Source organism: Anopheles coluzzii, chromosome 2 (genome assembly GCF_943734685.1).
Source record: "Anopheles coluzzii chromosome 2, AcolN3, whole genome shotgun sequence".
NCBI lineage: Eukaryota > Metazoa > Arthropoda > Insecta > Diptera > Culicidae > Anopheles > Anopheles coluzzii.
This window is the reverse complement of record NC_064670.1, coordinates 11,492,022-11,514,638: the sequence shown is the minus strand read 5'-3', so window position 1 is coordinate 11,514,638 and position 22,617 is coordinate 11,492,022. Positions and strand designations below refer to the sequence as shown.

Below are 22,617 nucleotides of genomic sequence, written 5' to 3'. Positions count from 1 at the left end.
CAACAGAGAGCGCCACCAGTTTTTTCGCTATTTTTAGAATGCATGAGTCGTTTGTCGTCTGCTAAACGAAGTCTTTCTATATTCCGTTTAGGTAGAGAACTTGAGTCGTTTAGAAGCCGTTTACTGGTCGTTTAGTGGATTTGTGGCACTTGGGCACAGCACGTTGGCATAACAAAAAACGCTATAAACCATGGTACATTTCAAATATTCTCATTGGAAAATCATGAAATTAATGATAACTGCCTAGTTTTAACCAAAACATAATATAAATTTCCAAAAAAAAAATAAGGAACTTGTGATAAAATATATATTTCGACTCATTATCCGTGTTATGTATTCCAGTATACGGGCGTGGTCGAGTACAGATGCGCCCGGATAACCGGCGCTCCATTGTATAATCCCCAAAACAAATCAATATTTCAATTATAAACAATCTATAATCAGTGACATACGATAAACGCAGCATTTCCGGGATATAACCGGTAGCAAACATGTTGCATGTGTTTGACAGACAACCGGTTTTCTTGCAGTTGTCAGAGCGGTACCTAAGAGTGTGATGTTTGGGAAAACAAACGAGCGGCAAATTTTGGACTGCACTGTAGCGAATTTGACAGCTTCGTCGCTTTGTTTTGATGCTTGTTCAGAAGCGGCGCCATACGCAACGCAACCAGGTGAATTGCGTTAAAAATTTCAACAAAAACCATCCACCACCATGGAGAAACCACAGAAAATGCCCAAAGTGGCAAAGGTACGTATTGCTTGCGCCGTTTGGCAACAGTTTCGTTTTGTAACACGTCTCCATGCGAATGGTATTGTAGGTGAAAAACAAAGCACCAGCGGAGGTGCAAATCACCGCAGAACAGCTGCTGCGTGAGGCGAAGGAGCGTGATCTGGAAATTCTGCCACCGCCGCCGAAGCAAAAGATTTCCGATGCGGCCGAGCTGGCCGACTACCAGCAGCGGAAGCGCAAAACGTTCGAGGACAATCTGCGCAAAAACCGCATGGTCGTCAGTAACTGGATCAAGTACGCCCAGTGGGAAGAGTCGCAGAAGGAAATTCAGCGCGCCCGGTCGATCTGGGAGCGTGCGATCGATAACGACCATCGGAACATTACGATATGGCTGAAGTACGCGGAGATGGAGATGAAGCACCGGCAGGTGAACCATGCGCGCAATCTGTGGGACCGGGCGGTCACGATACTGCCGCGTGTCAACCAGTTCTGGTACAAGTACACGTACATGGAGGAAATGCTGGAGAATGTGGCCGGCGCCCGGCAGGTGTTTGAGCGCTGGATGGAATGGCAACCGGAGGAGCAGGCGTGGCAAACGTACATCAACTTCGAGCTGCGCTACAAAGAGATCGACCGGGCCCGCACGATCTACGAGCGGTTCGTGATGGTACATCCGGAGGTGAAGAACTGGATCAAGTACGCCCGGTTCGAGGAGGCGCACGGGTTCATCAATGGGTCGCGCACTGTGTACGAGCGGGCGATCGAGTTCTTCGGCGACGATCACGCCGACGAGCGGCTGTTCATCGCGTTCGCTCGCTTCGAGGAGGGCCAGAAGGAGCACGACCGGGTGCGCGTCATCTACAAGTACGCGCTGGACCACCTGCCGAAGGATCGCACGACGGAGCTGTACAAGGCGTACACGATACACGAGAAAAAGTACGGCGACCGGTCGGGCATCGAGGATGTGATCGTGTCGAAGCGCAAGTTCCAGTACGAGCAGGAGGTGAACGAAAATCCAACCAACTACGACGCCTGGTTCGACTATCTGCGCCTGGTGGAGAACGAGAACGATCCGGAGCTGATACGCGAAACGTACGAGCGGGCGATCGCGAACGTTCCGCCGGCGAAGGACAAGAATCTGTGGCGCCGGTACATCTACCTGTGGATCAACTACGCACTGTACGAGGAGCTGGAAACGGAGGATCTCGAGCGCACGAGACAGATCTACTGCACCTGCCTCGAGCTGATACCGCACAAGCTGTTTACGTTCAGCAAAATCTGGCTGCTGTACGCGCAGTTCGAAATTCGCTGCAAAAACTTGCAAACCGCGCGCAAAACGCTCGGCATGGCGATCGGACGCTGCCCGCGGGACAAGCTCTTTCGGGGGTACATCGATCTCGAGATACAGCTGCGCGAGTTCGACCGGTGCCGCATTCTGTACGAAAAGTTCCTCGAGTTTGGACCGGAGAACTGCACCACGTGGATGAAGTTTGCCGAGCTGGAGTCGCTGCTCGGCGATACGGATCGGGCGCGCGCCATTTACGAGCTGGCGATCCAGCAGCCCCGCCTCGACATGCCCGAGCTGCTGTGGAAAAGCTACATCGACTTCGAGGTGCAACAGGGCGAGTTCCAGCTGGCGCGCCAACTGTACGAACGGCTGCTGGAGCGCACCGTCCACGTGAAGGTGTGGATATCGTACGCCAAGTTTGAGATAAGCGCCGAGAACGAGGAGGAAGGCCTGAACGTCCCACTGGCAAGACGCATCTACGAGCGGGCCAACGAGTGTCTGAAGGGTTTGGCGGAGAAGGAGTCGCGCGTGCTGGTGCTGGAAGCGTGGCGGGACTTTGAGCGCGACCACGGCGACGAAGCGACCCTCAAGAAGGTGCTGGAACGGATGCCGCGCAAGGTGAAGAAGCGCCAGAAGATCGTGTCCGAGTCGGGCGTGGAGGAGGGCTGGGAGGAGGTGTTCGATTTCATCTTCCCCGAGGACGAAATGGCACGCCCGAATCTGAAGCTGCTGGCGGCGGCTAAGAACTGGAAGCGGAAGCAGGACACTGACCCACCGGTGGCGGCACCGATGGAAACGAACCAGACAGAGCAGGTGGAAGGTTCGGAAGAGCAACAGGAAGAACAACCAGCCAACGATGAAGCTCCTAACGATGACGGAGCAGAACAAGAACCATCCGCTGAAGCGAATGAAGCGGCGGACGAATAAGATGCTTACCGATTTCCCATACTATTGCGGCGGAGCTAATGTAATAAATAGCTGCACTTTATTTTTTGTTCACTTCCACATTCGCTGCCTCGTTTGGGTCGTTATCAATCCACCTCTTCGGGCCGTACCGGGTGCTCCAGCGGTATGACGGACTTTTTGTGAACATCCCTCGAGCAGGCCTTCCGCATGTCGTACGCATCCTCGTCCGGATCGCCGACGTAATACTCGAGCACCGTCCGGTACACGATGTAGCCTAGCTTGGTGTACATTTCGATGGCAATTTTATTGCTCACGCGAACAAACAGATCTACAAAGTAGCACCGTTTCCTGGACGAAGAGGAAAAGACACAGAGAAAGCGATTTAGCGAAAAACCACTACTCAGGGCAAGGTTTTGGGAGAGATGTTTGGGCTCGTGCATACTTTTCGCTCACATCCTCCAGGAAGCTCATCAGCGTAGCTGCTAGGCCGAGCCGTCGGTAGTCGGGCGACACGGTAAGAGCCGTTACGTGGCCGTGCCAGCTTTCGCCTTGACCTTCCGCCTTGCCCATAACTGTGGAAAGCGAAGTAGAAATATTTCTCCATTACAATCACACTCGTGCGATACGTTCAAAGTTACACGTTACTGTAGCCCATGATTTCTCCGGTCGGCGATTCTGCCACCTGGAAGTACTCTGGCCAATGTGCTAGGTACTGCATGTAGAACGAAAGGCAGTAGGTTTCGGTCAGTGGGTCCAGGTTCCTGTGAGGCGGGGAAGAAAAGGAACAATCTTGTCGTTAGCGAACGCACTGTACCAGAATGCGCTGCATCGCCAAGCTCTTTGCACGCACACTTTGTTGAACCGGAACATATCGTTGCAGGTGAAGGGCCTCAGGGTGGTCATGTTGGCTAGGTGTAAGTTTTTAATTGGGAAATTTCAATAAAAGTAAATAACTAAAAAGTGCACGAGCTCTCGCAGCCGGCTGGCAATGTTTTTCTTTTGCACTTTCTGTCAACTCGGTTGATACGGTTCGATTATTCACCGAGCGATTTAGTTCACTTTCAAAGCGATCTAATTCACGTTTGGGCAAACGTATCTAAATTCTATTCTTGAAGACGAACCAAGATGGATTCAAGAAACCAGGTGGTGGTATAAAGAGCATTTTGACAATCCTTTAACTATGGCGACCGCCCAAAGGTGCTTTTCACAACCTGATCTATTTAATCCACCTTGAGACAAACGATAAGGCCTTTTGGCAACGTATCGGTAATTAGCAAAGGACAAAATTAAAGTTATATTTTACGGAATATTTACAAAATCTGTCTTTAGGAGTTCTTTACAAAAAAATGCATTTGAATGGCCTTTTGTGGAATCCGTTGAAACGCAAGTTATGAAGCCCTGAACGACGCACAATAAACGGAACAAACGTCAAACAGCAAACATTTTCCAAACGCGGTAGGATCATGAAGAGAAGCACAACATTCACGAAACAGAAGAAGAAAAGAAAGCCGAATTCACCGTACGGCGCTACATGTTCCTAGCTTGTTGGAGGCTTAGAAAAGTGTAGTTCAGTGCAACTATCATTAAACTCCCATAAAGCATCCTTGCTACCAAAACCAGACAATCATACAACGCACCAGAAGAAGATCAAGAAGTGAGAGTTAGCGCGAAAACCAGGTCGTAAAGTGGATGAAGAAAGGTGTCGCCTACTGGAATTTGGATACATGGTAAATATAAAGACCGCTCTTTTCCGGGTATCGTGCGTGCAGTTCGAATTGGTTGGTGAAACAATAGCAACAAAGCCGACGACCGTGCCGAGGCAGTGCTGTGTGGTGTGCTTGGTTGGCTGTATCGGTGCGCGTGTGAGTAGCGCGCCTTCCCTTAACGTCAGCGCGCGCGTTTGTGTGCGTGCCTTCGGAAGTATCGAGGGCATCTCTTTGAGATTCATTCATCCCCACGACCTTCTTTCGGTGTGCTTGTTGTATTTTCTTTTGTAAGATCCTTTGTGCGACATTTGAGCAATTCGAGTGATTTTCGCCGATTTCTCCCGAGCCCATCCCTCACTAGTGCGTGTGTGTATTTGTGATGTATTGAGTGGTGGCAGTTTCTCTGTGTGTAGGGAACATTGAAGACGGGGGAAGAAGTTAAGCCGTGTTGGGCTACGTACATACGCTCCGTACGTAGACACGCATGTGTTTTCGCACCATCCGGTTGAGTGGCTTTTCATAGAGCGCTTCGTTTTATTTTGTACGCCAAAAAAACGCATTTTCCTAGTACCAGCATCGATGCACCAAAAATCGGGTATAAAATCGGGCCCATTTTTTCCCAAGGAGGGCCAATTGGCCACTGTCTGTCTGTTAGGTTGCTTTCAAGCGGGTTCCGAGAAGTGAAGTATTCAACCAGGTAGCAGCAACCCCGCCTGTCGCGCTGTCAGTGTGTTGGTTTTTTGGTGGTGTGTTGGTTGGTTTTTTGCTGGTGTGTTCGAGGGTTGAACTGCAGAAAGAAAATGGTCGTCGACATACGCAAGCAAACAGCAGCTTGCCCCAGCCAACAAGCACAGCAGCTGTGGGTTTGCGGTACTCGTCCGATCCATGTTCGACAACGTTAGCCCAGCAGCAGCAGCAACCTGCATTATTTGGTGTGGTAACGCCGACGTAGCGGACCCGCGAACCAAGCGACGGCCAGCTTTATCCGCACGGGAAAACGGGGAAAAAGTGACAGCGAAACATTAATCAATATAATAGTAGAGTGCGTTATTTGCTGATCAATTGTGTGCCCGAGTGTGTGGTGTACTGCATGTGTGTATACACATATGCTTGACTGTGGGTGTGTGTGAGTGAGTGTGTGCGTGCGTATCGTGTCTCAAAGGCAGAGCGCGTTGTACTGTTTCAGGTGGAACGGTGTGTTTTTTCTTTCTACTATTACCCATTGCTTCGGATTTGGCTGGTCCAGGAAAATAAAGCAGCCAGTGTAGTGCGGACATTGTGTGGTGATGAGAGCGGGTCGGCAAAACGGTTGTAGAGTTGAAGGAATGCGTGGGGGGGATGGTGGTGAAACATTGGCGCAATTGGCACGCAAGAAATCGCTAATAATTTCCCTTTTCTTCCCATTCACAGTGATGACCTCTCCATATGCACATACACACACGCAGGTGGTGTAGAGCTGTGCCGGATTGATGCGCTTACCGTTGCACCCCTGCGGAGCTGTAAACCTTCGATGTGCAATTTTTCCCCAAAATAAAGGCAAAAAGACCGATCGATCCCCGGCGGGTGTGCGGGTGGTGTAGTAGTGTCGTAATGATGAAGATGTCTATGGAGTGTTCAGTGTGAAAAGAAGAAAAGAAAACGGAAGAAACCAGAAGTGTGCAAACTCGTTGGGAAGGGGAGACGCGCGTGACGCTTTTCTGTGTGTGTGTGTGTGTGTTTGTGTGTTTTTGTGCCGGAACGGACAAAAGGTCCTTGTTTATATTCCGCAATCTCGCGTTAAAAGTGCCTAAGAGTATGAAAGCAAGAGCGAAGCATTCCTCCCCCACGACGTAAGAATTGTGTGAATTGTATTGCGCGAGTGTGTGTGTGTGTGTGCGTGCAAGTGATTGATTGGTTGGAAAGTGTGTGACGATATGCAGCAATCTCTCGCAAGGACATTCACTTGTCTGTAGACGAACCGCGCGGGGCAATGCGGTTGCTTTTGGTGGCAAACGTCATCGGCAAGCAATGGAAGCGTCCATCGTCAAGCATTTTTCGTCCTCTTGGAAGCTTGGGTACCGAGACCTGCTAGTTGTACTATCACGCCACGAGCGACAACCACACGACAAGGCAGCATTTAACATTCGTCGCTAGCGCGCCGTCCAGCTAGGAAGAGATGAGCAGTGGCGACAACGATCTGGCAGCATTTGATGGACGAAGGATTCAGCGCGAAGTGTCGGACGAGCGGACGCAACAAGTAGCCAGTGTTGTTGGGGACAGTGCACTACTAGCGACTTCTATTAGCATCCCAAAGCAACCAGTACATTACCTAGACAACCAGCAGCAACAGCAGCCCGACGAATGGGCAACGGTAGTACGATCATACGGCGAAGCGAATCTTAAGCACGATGCTAATGCGATTGTAATGGATGGTTCTTTTCAACAGCAACACCACGCGATTATTAGCACACACCGAGCAACCGTCGACCGGAAATCGCCAGCGTGGCCACCAGGGTCCTCCCTCCATGCTGCAGCATCGAACGCGACCAGCGCACAGTATGTGGAGCATTCCGAACCGCGCGCTTTAACGGAAGGTAACGGTGTGCTCGCACCGGACGGATCGCTACTGAACGCAGCGCCACATACAGACAGCGTGAAGCAAGTGATTGATCATAGCACGAGCGGCGGCAGCGGTAGCAATAGCGTCATGCGCGATCCTCAGGAATCTCATCACCGGGCAGCTCCGTCGGCAGCACCGCTCGGGGAGGTCGAATCGGGCGAGGACGACAGCGACTGCGTGGTCGTACCGTCCACCGAGCGGAAGGTGGAACCGTTAAAAATTAACCTTGCCCGCGACCGGGAACCGATCCGGACAGTCATCAAGCTAACGTCCGGTGCCGCCGGCTCCGGTGGGCCGGATCACTTTCAGCAGCTGTCACCCACGATCCGGGACGTGCCCGGTTCGCCCAAGATCACCATTAAGCCTCCGAAGCCACCGCCGTCCATGGTGGCAGAAAACCCGTCGATCAGCGGGCTAGCAGCGGCAGCGTCATCGTCGGCCGGATCGTCCGCCACGCTGACCGGTACCGAGCATCACGGAAACAATTGTGTCGGCTACAGTGCGGTTTTACCTGCGTATAGCAGCATTCCAAAGCTTACCATTAAACCGATCATCAATCCGGCCGACGAGCCGACCGCTACGGAAGGATCATCGTCGGCGACGGGTACGGCGGCGGCGGCGGCCACAGTAGAGCAAATGCATATTATTCCTAAGCTACTCATCAAGGGTTCCGCTTCCTCGCTGGAGGCAAGCCACGGCCGGGACGGAGCGGTGGAACCACACATTGTGCCTAAGCTAACGATACGTGGCGTTAATAACCACAATCACCATCACCATCATCACCAACAGCAGAGTCCGCTGGACACAGCGACCTACCCCAGCGATGGACTACCCTCGGTCGGGGAGAGCCGGGGGGAGAGCAGTGGAACCGGCTCGCCAACGCCGCTAGTTCCGAAGCTAACGATTAAGATGGACAACCACCATCCGCATCATCATCACCACCACCACCATCACAACAGTTTGCGCGTGAAGGAGGCAGCGGACGGTGTTGAGGCAGGCGTCCCCGGTGGCCCGATTCCAAAGCTGCACATAAAGACGAACCAGCAGGACGGAACAACGACTGCGGTTAATAGCTCCCTGTCGGCCGGTGCGAACTGTAGCACCTCTGCTACACTCGGGTCTTCCCCGGTGCTGACCAGCTTGGAGGGCGTCAAAGTTACCATCAAACCACTCCCGGAGCCACCGAAGCTGCCAAAGCTAACGATCAAGACCACTGGCCTCGGCACGGTGGCGGAAACGAGCGACGTTTCGATGGTGTCTTCGACGAGCAATAGCTTCTCGCCCAAGCTGCTTCCTTCCGTGGTCGGCTGTTCCGGCGAGCAGCTGCAGCACCATTCGGTTGGGGCGGGCGGTGCGCCAGGCGTTTCTCAACTGCTGCAGCAACACCAATCCCAGCAACCGGCTTCCCCGAGCGATCAGCACTCCAACATCAGCTCTAGCTCGATCCCAAAGCTAACGATCAAGCCGATGCCGCCGAAGGAGACCACCCAAAACTGTTCCGCGGAAGGCAGCAGTAGTGCCGGAACGGCGGAATTGCCACCCACTGTACCGAAGCTGACGATTAAACCGATTCTGCCACCGGCGAAGCAATCCGGTGAGGACAGCAGCAGTTCCAGTGAGACCAGTATTAACTCTCTCGAATCATCGCCCATTTCATCGTGCTCGTCGGCACCGACGTCGGCCGCGGTAACGACCTCCCCGACGACGGCACTGAGAATGACAATCAAGGTACCTTCTTCAGCTCCACACCAGCAGCAGCAGCACGAAACTAACCCTGCGGGACACTCGGCGAGCACAGCACTGGCCGGGTCGCCCACTTCATCCGCAGCGGCAGGTGGTGCCGCGGTTGTCACAAGGCTTAACATCAAACCGATTCTGCCTCCTCCTCCCCAAACAAACGCGGAACTGATGTCTGGCACAGTGCATGCCACGGACCGCTCGCTGCTGACGTCAGACGATGGTGATTCGACTCCGCCTTCGTGTGACGATTCGCATAAACCGATCGTCATACCGAAGGTGACAATCAAAACGCTAGCCAATCCGCGTGGCCAGGAAACGGAAATCTTATCCACGCCCAAGGTGACCTTGAAACCGATCCCGAAACCGCAGGACGATGCTGCGGGCAGTCCGGTCGAGCGCCATCCGCCTCTGGCTAACAATACCGGCCACTCGCCGACGAACAGTGCCGCTGCCGGTATGCCCGATGGGACGGATTCGCCGAGAATTATTTTGAAAATTAACAAAGGCTCCTCGTCCACGACGACATCGACGACAAGCGCGGAACAGCTGGAAGGTGCCGCACTGGACGCTGCACAGCCAACGAGTGTAGCTCCAGCGGGCGGCAGCATTTCCATACTAGCGAACGAGCTGAAACGACCGGCCGCGAGTGCAATGGGAGGCACCGCAACGCTCTCCTCGTCTGGCTCATCCTCGTCGGTATCGTGCGCGTCGTCGACCTCCGTTTCGGCATCGGCCACATCATCGTCCGCCGGGTCGGATCCTGCCTCGCCGTCCTCCGGTGGTGGCGGTGATCAGGGCGAACCCGGGTCGCCCGAGGTGAAGAAGAGCAAGCTCGATCACACGCAGCTGAAGCTGTCCCAGCAGATGCAGGACGCACTGGAGCAGCAGAAGGGCCTGCTGCGCCAGTCAATGCTTCAATCGCAGCACCAATATCAGCTACAGACAGCACCAAACGCGGAACTGGGCCGGCGGCAACCAACGGTCGCAACCGGCGCCACAATGTCGAACAGTGCCGTGGCCGATGTGATTGTGATAGACGACGACAGTAAGTCGGAGAACGAAGCGCCGAGGCAGGAGAGTGGTGCTAGGGAAAAGTTTGCCACTGCACGAGCCCTCCACCCGTCCGCCGGTGATCCGTTGGCCCTCAACGATAGGGAGCTGGCCGAGCGAATGTACCCCGCATCGTTGCTTGCCGACGGTGGCGCTGTTGCCGCGCCGTCCCCCAGATCGAGACGCACGCGAGGGACACCACGCGGTGCTGCTCGGCAATCGCGAAGGGGTCGCGGTGCTGCTGGATCAGCCGCCGCCGCCGCCGCTGCCGCAGCAGCTGCTGCAGCGAGACAGCAGGAGCTGGATGCTAGTGCTGCCGTATCGCAGCTGCTGGGACTGCTGGCACAAGACGATCCCGAGGAAGGCTCCAGCTCCGACTGCATGATAGTAGATGAGCCGGCGCGCGCACTGAACGCGAATGCACCGACATCCTCCTCCGCGGCCGGGCTGCGTGAAAGCTTAACGCTTGAAAGTCTGCTGCGCGGCGGTTCGAAACCATCGGCTGCATCGCTGAGCGGAGGGGGCAGTAGCTTCTACAGCAGCGTCCCGATGGCTGGCGGTGGCGGTGGCGAGGTCGAGAAGAATGGCACCGCCAGCAACAGTTCGATCGGCAGCGTCACCAGCTCGGTTAGCAGCTCCGTCGCGGCACCGGCTTTGGCGACGCCGGCGGGAGTGGCGAGCGGCCGGACGCCGGCTGCCGGAGTGCGCATGAGTACGCGCCGTGGCGCTGGGCAGCTGCTGAAGGATGCACTCAGCAACAAGCACCAGGACCGGGACTCGGGCGTGGACGAGGCGCGCACGGACGGCGAGTGCGGTGGTGGGGCTACGCCTTCCAAGAGGCCGCGCGGGCGCCCCAAGAAACAATCCGTCGATGTCGCGACGGAAACGAACGGCGGCGGGAACAGCAACTCAGTGGACGGTAGCACCAACGACAACAACGTGCTGCTGGCGATGGCAATGATGGGAGGCGCCGATGGCGGTCCCTCACTACTGCGACCGGAGGATCGGGCGTTGCTTGGCGCGCAGCAGTTGATGGAAGGTATAATGCCACTGCCCAGGACGCCGGCACGGACGCCAAGGTAAGTGTCGATCAATGTAACGTAAATCTTTAAACTAAGCCTAAACGTATGTGTCAAACACTGCTCGTGCTCACTTACTCTTCCCTCAACATATCTGATAGCATATCCCTTTACAGTGCTCCGTCAAGATAAGATGAATGTTTGCGCAAAATAAGACAGTACTACAAATCGTTTCTTTTTTGCGGGCTATGATAACGCAGCTAACGCTTTGCGTACTCCTCCGGCTCGATTCCTCCCAACAAATTTGACACTTAGTACCGGTAAATCGTGTCGCGTATTTCTATCAGCGCCCGAGACACTACCAAACAAAACAACTTCTGCCCCACATATACACACACACACGCACATTACACGCTTCCTTGACCTCCCCGGCAGCGGCCGATCTCTACCGGTTCTTTCCAAACCCCCCCACCCTTTACTACGCCCAACGCCCGTGCGTGTCTAGTAATCGAATGCTGCTGCTGCTGCTTTCTGCTGGGGCGATGCGCGCGCGCCCGCCTATTTTGAATCTCCTCCGGGCGGAAGGGGGGGAGCGATGATGTTTTTTTCCGATTCCGTTTTGCTGCTTCCTTTCATAACAAATTTTCACCTTGCCGCGTCAGAGTTTAGGAGGCAGCCCAGCGTTAGGCTAAGGCAGCGAACCAGCCAGCAGCAGCCGGTGTGCGTCGTCCCTGGGCACCGCACCGCATCACCGCATGCTACTATCTCACATGCATGTGTACGGGGTGTACGCGTACTCGTATCATCGTACTCGCGCTGCTGGGGGTCGCTCTCTCTCTCTCTCTCTCTTTCTTTTCTTTCCTCTCGCGCACTTCTCTTCTCGGGGCACGGTTGGTGTGCTCTCGTGGTTGTTGTTTGGTGCGATGGGTTGTGGTTGCAGCAGAATCGTGACTCTCCTGCTGGCGTGATGACGGGGGGGGGGGGAAGCTTTTGTTGGATATCGTGTGCAATCCATGCTACTTCCGTTTTAGCCCGTTCGTGCGAATTAAGAGCAAAGGTATTTTTTGTTTCCCTCTGAGTGTTGGTGTGTATATCGTAGATTATTTTGTAACAGTGAATGCGTTTGATTTGGGATTAATTACATTGAATTACTAACAGTTTCGGTGATAAATTTGTCACCTATTACCTTTTTTTCTTCCAAAATAATCAAATGTTTTCCACTTACGCGTAGGGATAACGTTTTTAAGTTGATTAAAATGGGGAATATATAAAGAAATAGGCTTTAATAGTTCCTAAAATAGGAGTTAAATTTGCCCAATGCCCAAAACATGAATTGCAAATTTCACGCATTTTCCGTGTCAATCGTATGACGAGTACATCTTCTGTGTCACTTAACCTACGGAGACAGCTAAAAACCTTATCCTGGAACGAGAGATTTTCCGAGATGATTTTTTTCTATTGTCAGATTAGAATGATTTGTAGACGAATAATCGTTTTCCGATCTTTGCTTTTCAAAGTAACGAAACCCTTTCTATAACGCATGGCATTTTATTTTATTTAGAACGACAACTGCAACCCGGTTGAAACCCGTTTTACTCGCCTAAAGTCAAGAGCCCAGCAGTAATTCCAGCACTTGTGCATCATTGTGAGTAAAACTATTCCGACAGCACCGGGCACACGTGCGAGGAGAAGGCGGTCGTCGGCCGACAGAAGTAACCGCGTGATTTGTCGTGAGAGCGACGGTGTGTGCGTGGTAGAGGAGGAACGACGAATAGCGACGCCGATTTGCCTCTGACCAGCATTCGAGTATAGCCCGTGTCTGCGCCGGTGAACTCTGTCACCGGCGGGGGTTTTCTATGCAACAGCAGACGCAAAAAAACAACGCAAGAAGCAAGAGAGTGAACGCACGCAACACGAGAGCGAGAGAGAGAGCGTAAGCACGCGCGCGTCCCGGTCATTTCCGACGCATCAGCTGACGAGACGCTTGAGCGTGCTCGCATCGGTAGATGTCCTTGGCATCAACACGGTGGGCCCGGCTGCCCGCCCGCTGGTCCGCAACACCGGCGGCGGTGTTGGTGGTGGTAGTGTGGGTTCTTCCAATCGGTCGTTTTTTGTTTGCCTCTGTCCCTCGCTGCCTTTTCGGAGCGCGGCGCCTCGATTCCATCCGGTTTACATGCAGTCGGTTCACTTCTCGACTTTCATCACCCATCATCGCCCTTCTTTTTGTGTTGCAATTTTTCCAATGCCTACTCTTCCTGTGTAAAAGGGGGTGAAGGAATACAGATTGTGTGAGAACTCTGCACGAGAGAGAGCGGAAAGGATGCTGCGATAAGGGAGCTAAACGGTATGTTGCACGATATGTTGTGCCGTGCCTCTGCGGGTTTTTTTTTGTTGCTGTTTTGTAAAACGATAAAAAGAGCGAGAAAAATTACACATAAAAGTTAACATTTTCCTGGACGTAATTATTAGGATTTTTTAGCAATAAAACATAGCTGTCGCAAATTGTTTACTAAAGGTCTTCATTTTTAACATTTTCTTCACACAGGACAAGAGGACGTGGACGAGGCAGAGGTCGAGGAAAGCTGAGTTTGGCGGACGGTGCAGCCAGTATGTTTGGCGGTACGCCCATAGCTGGAGCATCACCTGTCGATGGAAATGTAGATCCATTGTTTATCGGTATGTTGTAATTTGTACCCCCAGAGCATAATATGTTTTACAGATTGATTTACCTCCCTTTTTTCATACTTTTCCTCTCTCTCTCTCTTTCTTACTTTCTCTGTAATAGGCACGCCAAACAGCCACGATCCTTCCGCGGATGCTATGCAAGGCTTTCAGCTGTTGTTCGGTCACCTTCAAACGCCCCGCGGTGCTGGTGGTAGTGCACGCTCGCGGGGCGGCAGACGAGGCGCCGGTTCGCGAGGACCCCGCACACCCAGGGGCGGTCGTGGGGCGGCAAAGGCGGCAATGGCAGCAATGCTGGCCGCTGCTAGTGCCACACCACCGGCCGATCTCGTTGGTTCGTTTGCGGATCTAACGGCAGCGGAGGAGGCGGCAAAGAGCCAGCTGCTCGATGCGCTGCAGCAGCAACAGGAGCAGCTACTGCAACAGCAGATGCCACTTTCACCGGTAGGCGCTGCTATGGTGGACGTGACGCCAAAACCGAGAGGCCGTGGACGAGGGACGCGCGGCACCAGTGGTATGGCGAGCAGACGGAAAGGGGTACGAGGAAGCGCTAAAGCAGGCCGGGGACGGAAGGCTCTGGAGCTGGAGTCGCCGATGCTGCTTGGTGTTGGTGGTGGTGGCGGTAATGCTGCCAGCGAGTTACACTCGGGACCAACCGTACCCGGTGACAGCAAGAACAACGCCATCTTCATGACACCGATGGCGGGAGGTTTGGTAAGTTGTTGGGACGAATTTGTTGATTTCGGCGCATGCAAAAACCGAAGGCACCAACTCACCCTCCGCCGGCTAGCTTCGAGTGGATTTGAAATCAAGCCGAGCGCGCGTGGTAGAAGGGCGATAGGATGGGTGGTAGTGGTGGTTAGTGTACACATTTGGGGTTTCCTTCGGGAATTTATGTTTGCCTGGTAGTAGCACACGAAAGCTAGACGAACGCGAAACCGCATCGTGTGTGTGCTCTCTGCCTGTCATCGTTGCGGTGTGGATTCTCCGAAACCGAGTACACCGAGCCCCGGGTGAGATGGCCGGTTGCGGTTCGACGCTCGTGTTGTACGGTCGTCGACATTTCTCGCAGATCGTCGGCGCGGTATCGCGTACGAGTGGTTTGTTGCCCGACGTTTGTCCCAAAGCCGCGATGATGGACTCGGAAAATGCTCGGCTTTCTGGCCGCGGCTGGCTGCAGCCGCCGCACTGCTGACGAATCGGGCAAATGAACGCATTGACCTGTAGCATACATCACCATTCGTGATGATAATCGGGCGGTTTTGTTGTAGTTTTTTTTTTTTTGGTTTCCATTTTGGTATGTAACACGGATTGCACAGTTAAAAGACAGCAGTCCATAAATGCGAATCCATAGCTTCTTCACCTCAATTATATTCCGTATTTAGAAGGAGATTGTCAAATGGAAAAGGATGCGGCAGTGTCTTTTAAGCGGGGCGTGCGGGAGTGAGTGTGCTTGAAGCGTGCTGGCCAGAAATAGCTTCACACACAGAGGGGAAAACAATGATGGAAAATGGAAAACCTTCCTTGCTGGGGGGCGCTTATTTTCCTACTGCATTGGTGTTGGTTATGTCGGGGTGCATTAACCTAACGCACGCTAGAAAGAGAGAGATGCAGAAAAAGAAAAAGAGAGAAAGCTTGAAAGTGAGGAGAGGCTGTTGGTGAACGCATCTTTGCGGTCGGGCGTTCCAGCTTGAAATAGACACCGAGAGAGGCTTGTCTAAATCATCGTACCCCGTGCGCCCCCGGGGGTGCTTGTACATGTGGTGTAATGCCCCTTGAAACAAATCGAACTTAGACAAGAAAAAAAACAACATAACAACTAATTTATATCCACTTTCAACACATACAGGGGGAGACAGTTCGGTCGACAGTATAATGTTTGCATGGCGCTTTGCTTTATTGATTGCTATCGATCGTCTCTACTACACAAACCGAGTGTGTATTGGTTGCAATTTATGGAAATATTTTTTACGTGTCTTTCCTACATGGAGTGATGATGATGATGGTGCACGTCAAAGGCGAAGACGTTGCTCAGCAGTTGTACTTTTGAAGACTGGCTGGGAATCGATCAAATTACATCATCGCCCTTGTGTGTTGGAAAGGCGATTGCCATTTGCACAACCGTCGGAGTTTCATAAAAAAATAAATACGGAGCGAGTGGAGCCAGCAGTCAGTCTCCCCTTCCCCCAAACACAACACACGCCAGGTGGTGTGCTGACTCGCGCAATTGCTTGCCAATATATGTGCGTGTGTCTGTGTCTGTGCAACTTAGGGTGATAATGAATGAGCTACTGCTCTGGTGGTTGTGTTAGTTCGTATTAGTAACAATTTGATGTTACTGTTCCGGAAGCGCCATAGGTGTACAAACAAATGATGATTTTTGTATGACATTAATTGTAGCCGACATGGGATTATTGCTTACAGAAAAACGGTAAGCGATGAAGGAAAACCTTATAGTTTTAGTGGTAAAGGTTCGAGCGCCTCCTTCCGCGAGCACCTGCTCGTTGCACATGCTTTCCACAGTTTACGTCTATGTATGCGCCCCTTTGCCATTACATATGGTCGATGCGACGAATGCAACATAGTTCAATCCATTCTAGCTTTCTAGCAATGGGGTGCGTGTGTGTGTTGCTTTTGTGTGAGTCTCGTGGCGTCGTGTGTGCGTTAGTGTGTCAAGAAACGAGTTTCGTTGCATTGGCCCATGTGATGGCCGGTATGGGCACGGGGAGTCGGAAGGAAGAGGAAGTATGACACACGGGAAAGGGAAGTGCAATTGTGATTTTCAACGCAATCTTGCCACACCAGTCTGCCGCTCTGCTCCGGTCTGTCCCCCCAAACCAACACACAGCGCAATGGAACGAGTGTGAGATAATAGGGGTGGTTGGTGGGAAGTAAATACCAACACACATGTAAATCGTGCGCCTCTATTCGTGCGTTCGCTGTGTTTATACTGGGGTGTGTGAAGCATTCCACATCAAGGGTGTATTCTACTGCTTTCGCGTAAACGAGAGTCGTCTTGACACAAATGTATTGAAATAAATTTTATGTTTTTTTTCTTTCTGTTTTCTTTGCAGGATCCCAACCGACCGAAACTGCATATGCGTGCACTGAAAACGCCGAAAAATGAGATCAAAACCAACACACCGCCATCGAGCGCGGAAAACACGCCGTCTGCTGGCGTCACGCCTTCGCGCACGACGCCAACCGCGGATGGTGCCGGCGGCACGCCCGGTGGGCTGCAGGTGTTCGAGGAGGATACCCGCATGAGCGGAGACTTTAACTTCACCACCCCCGTGCGGCTGCTCAGCACCGGTGACGGGTGTTTGCAGCAGAACGAAGAATCCCAAAGCTCGTACCTGAGTAGCACCAGCGTTACGCAGGATGCTACCAACCAAACGTTACCGAGTGCGGCGACGGGTGCCCCGGCGGACGGAAAACCGGGGGCAGAACTGGGCACGGCGGAGGCAAACGTTTCGGAGGCACCAAAGGAAGCCATCTCGGGTGCGACGTCCGCCGGCAACAGCAACAGCAGTAGCAGTCGGCGGCCAAACAAGGGCAAAATGGAGGTGCTCGATGCTCAGTAAGTGTACAGTTTTTTTTTCACCAGCTCCACTCTAGGATTGTGACAACATTTACTTACCGCTCATGCTTTTTCCCTTTTCCCCCTCTGCAGTCGTGCTCAGTTTACGGTGGACCTGCTGGCCGAGTACGAGTGGCCGCCGCCCAGCCCGGGCACGCGGGGTGCCGACACGTTCATGATACAGGAACAGATCGCGGAGTATTTGGGCGTGAAGAGCTTCAAGCGCAAGTACCCGGACCTGATGCGGCGCCCGGTGGACATGGAGGAGCGCAACTTCATCCTCGAGCAGGGGCTGGCCTCGGAGAAGATGTGCGATCTGGGGCTGACGGCCGTGTACGCCTCGGAAATACTGGACATCATGTGCGCCGACTATCCGGACAAGTACGAAGAGTACACGCGGTACACGCGCGAAAAGCATTTCCGCGAGCTGAGCAACCGGCAGCGGCAGCAGCAGGAAGCGATCAGTGCGGTGGTCGCCGCTGCACCAGTGGATCGCGCACAGCTGGCGAAGGAAAAGGCGATCGAATCGGCTGCTAATTGGAACTGTAGCTTTAACAAAGAGTGAGTATATTGGCCCGTTGAAACGAAAGCCTTTTTACTATTGCTTTCTTTTTATTTCTATTGACATAATGCTTTTACTTGCTTATTACCGACAGACGGCGAGAATCGAGGCGAGCGTGCATGGATCTGCAAACGTACGTGGTGCAGGTACCGAAGCGACAGGAGCTCACCCGCCCAGAGGGCCACCAGCAAACGACGCCGAAGGCACAGCCCACCAACTATCCGGTGGCGCTTGTACCCGGGCAGTTCAGCGAGTATTACACTACTTACACACCGGAAGAGTTGGCGTAAGTATTGGTCGTTGGAATCCGTAGATGCTTTCTAGTGCAGTGAACTAAATGCATTGTTTGGACCATTTTCAGGTGCTATCCAATCAACACAGTGCTGCTGGATCCGTTTGAGTTGCAGGAGATTGTTTCGTCCGAGCGCTATCGCAAGCTGGTGGCGGCTGAAGAGGCGCGTCTCCTTCAAGACGATAGCAGCAGTAGCAGCAGCGATAGTGATAGTGACGACAGCAGCAGCAGCACCGACAGTGACACGAGCAGTGGAAGCAGCGGCAGCAGCAGCAGCAGCAGCAGCGACGATGAAGCGGAAGGGGGGCGAAGTAGACGCGCGGCATCGAGCAGTGGATCGTCCTCGAGCGATAATGAAGGTGACGGTAATGTGAGCGTAAAGAAAGAATTACGTCGTCAGAAGCGCAAAGGACGACCCAGTGCTGCGCATGGTGGTAAGGGCAACATGGCGGAATCTACTCCTGCCGTTCCTTCGGCGGCCGTTGCTGCTACCCCCGTGAGACGTTCGAGTCGAACGATGAGTGCCGGTGTGCCAGTAGTAGCACCTCCCACTGTCGTGTGTAAAGAACCTACCGATTCAGATGTAAGTACATTTGCATGTTGTCTGCATTTTCGCATGACATTAATTTTTCGTTTCTGGTGCTGTTGTTCTTGGCAGGATTCCGATGTTCCGCTGATTGCCGTTAAGAAGAAAAATAATCTCGCCACAGGTGGTACGGTACCTTCGGCGGGTGGTGGTAAACGCATGCAGGAAACGGTTGTAACACCGGTGAAACGGCCCCCGTTGAATCCGTTCCTGTGCGCCGTTTGCATGGGACCGGAGAATAAGAACAAGTACAGTAAACCGGAACTGTTTGTACGCTGCACTCGTTGCCGTCGGAAAGGTAATTATCGCACTGCTATGACTGGGGTATATGCTCAGTATGTTTGATTGTGTGTTTTCTGTTCCGCTCCACCCCCTCCAATAGCCCATCCGTCCTGTATCGGTATGTCTTCGGTGATGTATAAACGTGTGCAGCAGTACAAGTGGCAGTGCTCGGAGTGCAAGCTGTGCATGAAATGCAACCGGCAACCGGCAGCAATCGACAGCAAAATGGTGTACTGTGATCAGTGTGACAGAGGATACCATTTGGCTTGCAAGGGGCTTCGCAATTTACCCGAAGGTAAGCTTTTTGGTTGTGTATGTTAATGGGACTGTGCCTAACCGAAACCACTTCCAATCGATTATTCTACAGGACGATGGCATTGCAACATATGCACCATTTGTGGTTTATGCGGCGCCCAAACGCCCGAAGGTCACCCGAACCCGCACCTTTCCGCCCAGCAACGGCAACAGCTGGCAATGGTCGCCGAATGGACGCACGAGTACGGCTTAAACTCGCTTACGAACATACGGGAGCACCTGCGAACGCTCTGCGTTCCTTGCGTGCGGCAGCGAAAACAATCTCAGCAGCAGCAGCAACAACAGCAGCAGCCAGTTCCGCCCAAGGGAAACAGCGAAAATGTGGCAATGCTTAACCACAACAATAATAATAACACTGAACCGAGGAAGCTATTGTCAGGAACAACTCAGGGGTTGAGTGGGATAAGGCCATCGCCGGTTGTTAGTGGTCCCGGCGGTGTGGTTTCCATGAAACCACAATAATCACAATTCTTGGATGGGTATCATCATGAAAAGTGAAGGGGAACATTATTACTGCTATGCCACAGCTGGGTGGGTACGGTTGGGGAGTGGTAAAGATGTTAAGAAGACGATGCTATTGATATGGCACAATGTTATCGGTTGGAGGCAAAGTTAGGTCAAATGAAACAAAACAAACCAGAAGCGCAATGGAAGGACAGGGACAGGTTCGCATAATGAGGTTACATTTTATTTTTTATTCATGTTAGTCAATAATCGTACTAATTTGAACTTGAGTTTGCTATCCGACTTGTTTTTTTTATATGCAGCTTATTGCTTCCGTTTTGTTTTTTTTTACTCCTTTGATTCCTGCAAACAGCTCCGAATCTTCGTACTACACGCGTAATTTTCTCTTCTTTTTTTTAAATCCAAAGCATGTACAGGCCAACTCAACCACCTTATTGTAAATACACAGCCCGGCGAGGGGAAGAAATACTGTTTAATAATAGCACAGTGCCGCTCGAATGTGTGCTGGCAGACACTAATTCATTTAATTATTTTTAATGGTTTTATCCAACATGTATGTGCAGTAGGAAAATAGTTTGTTACGTAAAACATGTTCGTTAGGCAATTAATCCAGAAGTATCGTTTCGTAATTACGGGAGGAGATGTAAAAACGGCTTGTTTCATTAACTTTGGCTCTAGTGTTTAGTATTATTACTATAATTTTATGAAGCTAGGAGCAACATTAGAACTTTATTTTGTTACGCTACGTACGTGGGCCTCGTGCTAGTTAGTTGGTCAAGTAATTTGGTAAGTCACAATGCATCTTGAACATTCACTCTACTTTCATCAGTCGTCCCCTTTGAATATAACCATGTGGTCCAATGTGGTGAGGCTTGTCGACAGAAACTGGCAGAATGATTGATGAGGGGACAATAGACACCAGCGGCATTAATGCTAGAGTTTAGATTAAGTTTGTTCTAGGTTGAACGGGGCTTGAGAAAAAGCTTTCCCCGACTTATTAGTTCCACATGCCGTGGAAAACAGAATACAGAACAGCTGCTATATAACCCCTGATCTGCTAGTTCTTTGTAAGTCCTTTGCTAATCTCGTCTTCTGTAAGACTCTCGTTTAGATTTAGTTAGATGTGTTATTTTGTCAGCATTACCACTAATCCCACTACACCAGGCGACGGTGGAGGCGACCGTATGTATAGTATGGATTCAGCAAGACTAAGCGCATAATATGAGAGTTGTGTGTATATGCTTGTGTAATACGTTTCGAGCCTTGTTGAAACAATCAGATATCGTTAGCGTGTTCGCGGTCCCTGCGCCCAAAACCATGTGTAACTAAGTGTGTTAACAAACGATGCATGGATTCCCATTCCTCTGACACGTGTTGTTGCTGAGGAGCATTTTCGTGTGCCACCAGTAGAAGAAAAAAACGATGGCCAGGGTGGCATTTGTTCGCTAGTTAGTTTTGGGGAATCTCGCTCCCGATTTCAATGGCTTACTGTAACGGGCCCGGTAGGTTAATGCTAATCAATTAAAAACAGAAGAAAAAAACACACACACACATACACAATTATTACTTGTATTTTGTGACAATGCACACATTACGCTATTTTTTGTATAAATTAGAAATCTAAAGCGCCCAGGCCATTGTAGAAGCTGGATATAAAGCATCAAATCTACAACAATGGCTGGAGCCCAAGCAGGAGAGATGTGTAAGAAGAAATGCTTGTAGCCCAGAGCACACAGAGGCACACGCGAGACTTGTAAATGTGTAAGCTGCTTTGTGTTGTTGAATATCCGAGATAGAAGATAAAATCATGTTAATAGGAATAAAGCAATCAAATCATCCCGTCTCCGTAGGTCCGAAGGCAGTGTTCGGACGGTGGAGATTGTATATATGAGGAGCACACATCCCCCAGTCAAAAAAAAATTAATGCGTACATCCAGTAATATTGTAAATGCACATATTCGGCGCGTCGAAAAGAGAAGTTTAAGAGCAAATTATAGATTGTGCGATTGGGTGCGAAATGTTCGCACAGTGCAAGTAATAATTTATCAGCTAGCGTTTCTTAACGTAGGATTAAACAGAGCTATCTAAACATCAGCTATTATTCACTTGTTAAGTGCTGCTACTGCGGTTCGGAAGAAAAGCATACGAAAAAAACGTAGAAAGTTGTAGAAAATGGAGAGTGAGAGTGTGCTGAGGCTTGCAAGGAGCATTCTATGCACGACGTAACATTGGTTAAAAGAAGCATCAATGCACATTGATGAAAAGATACGCAATGATAGCATGTAATTTATTGGAATCCGCGCATTATATTGACGAATACATTTTTTAAAAAATATCCGATTCACTATCACGGAAAGTACCATCATGATGACTTTTGTAGTTTTGTTATGTCTGGTTGCAGTTGGGAAACGCATGTGGTGTTACATTAGTTGTAATTTGTAAACTGTAAATTCGTAGTTCCATGGTTCAAATTATTTTACTTTTTCATCGTTTAAGTTGTGTCAATGATTTTGAGAAGGAAAACAGTTTAATTAGGGTTTACGTTATATTAGTGGTAACTCGGGACATTAAATTAGATTCATCAATGTTTCGTATTTAAAAATAACGGCCTTTATGTCGACCGCCATGATGACCACAGAGAATATGGGAAATGGCACACGTGCAGCCTCAACGAAGAAATCGATCTGCAAACCTAAACACAACGGACGGCTGCGAAAAATCGTACCGTACCCAAGTAACGAGAAACAACTGCTGACCAAAACTAATCTATTCATATCCGGAATTTCTTAAATGTTTCTACTTCGTACTGCAATAA

General features: G+C 51.3%; 3 protein-coding genes across 14 annotated transcripts; 2 read left to right on the top strand and 1 right to left on the bottom strand.

Moving 5' to 3' along the window:
- The first annotated feature begins 614 nt into the window (after positions 1 to 614).
- Positions 615 to 3,006, top strand: LOC120950155 (protein crooked neck). Its single transcript, XM_040367966.2, has 2 exons — positions 615 to 748; positions 819 to 3,006. The coding sequence occupies exons 1-2, from the start codon at positions 713 to 715 to the stop codon at positions 2,943 to 2,945; spliced, it is 2,163 nt and encodes a 720-aa protein (XP_040223900.1). The 5' UTR covers positions 615 to 712; the 3' UTR covers positions 2,946 to 3,006.
- Positions 2,965 to 3,975, bottom strand: LOC120950156 (N-alpha-acetyltransferase 20). Its single transcript, XM_040367967.2, has 4 exons — positions 3,775 to 3,975; positions 3,570 to 3,685; positions 3,367 to 3,496; positions 2,965 to 3,272 (listed from the first exon to the last, which is right to left on the bottom strand). Exons 1-4 carry the CDS (start codon positions 3,825 to 3,827, stop codon positions 3,050 to 3,052), a joined length of 522 nt encoding a protein of 173 aa, XP_040223901.1. The 5' UTR covers positions 3,828 to 3,975; the 3' UTR covers positions 2,965 to 3,049.
- A 394-nt stretch (positions 3,976 to 4,369) lies between these two features.
- Positions 4,370 to 22,137, top strand: LOC120947570 (mucin-19). Of its 12 annotated transcripts, none has more exons than XM_040363002.2 (12): positions 5,003 to 5,562; positions 6,041 to 6,980; positions 7,056 to 11,098; positions 13,584 to 13,714; positions 13,824 to 14,434; positions 16,795 to 17,300; positions 17,394 to 17,861; positions 17,957 to 18,148; positions 18,224 to 18,737; positions 18,813 to 19,038; positions 19,123 to 19,317; positions 19,390 to 22,137. In XM_040363002.2, the coding sequence occupies exons 2-12, from the start codon at positions 6,786 to 6,788 to the stop codon at positions 19,797 to 19,799; spliced, it is 7,491 nt and encodes a 2,496-aa protein (XP_040218936.2). In that variant the 5' UTR covers positions 5,003 to 5,562; positions 6,041 to 6,785; the 3' UTR covers positions 19,800 to 22,137. The 12 variants fall into 12 exon arrangements, with proteins under 12 accessions (XP_049462643.1, XP_040218927.2, XP_040218929.2 ...); XM_040363001.2 differs by having other exon boundaries at positions 6,041 to 6,983; XM_049606686.1 differs by lacking the exon at positions 5,003 to 5,562 and adding an exon at positions 4,370 to 4,578 and having other exon boundaries at positions 6,041 to 11,098.
- Positions 22,138 to 22,617: the final 480 nt, after the last annotated feature.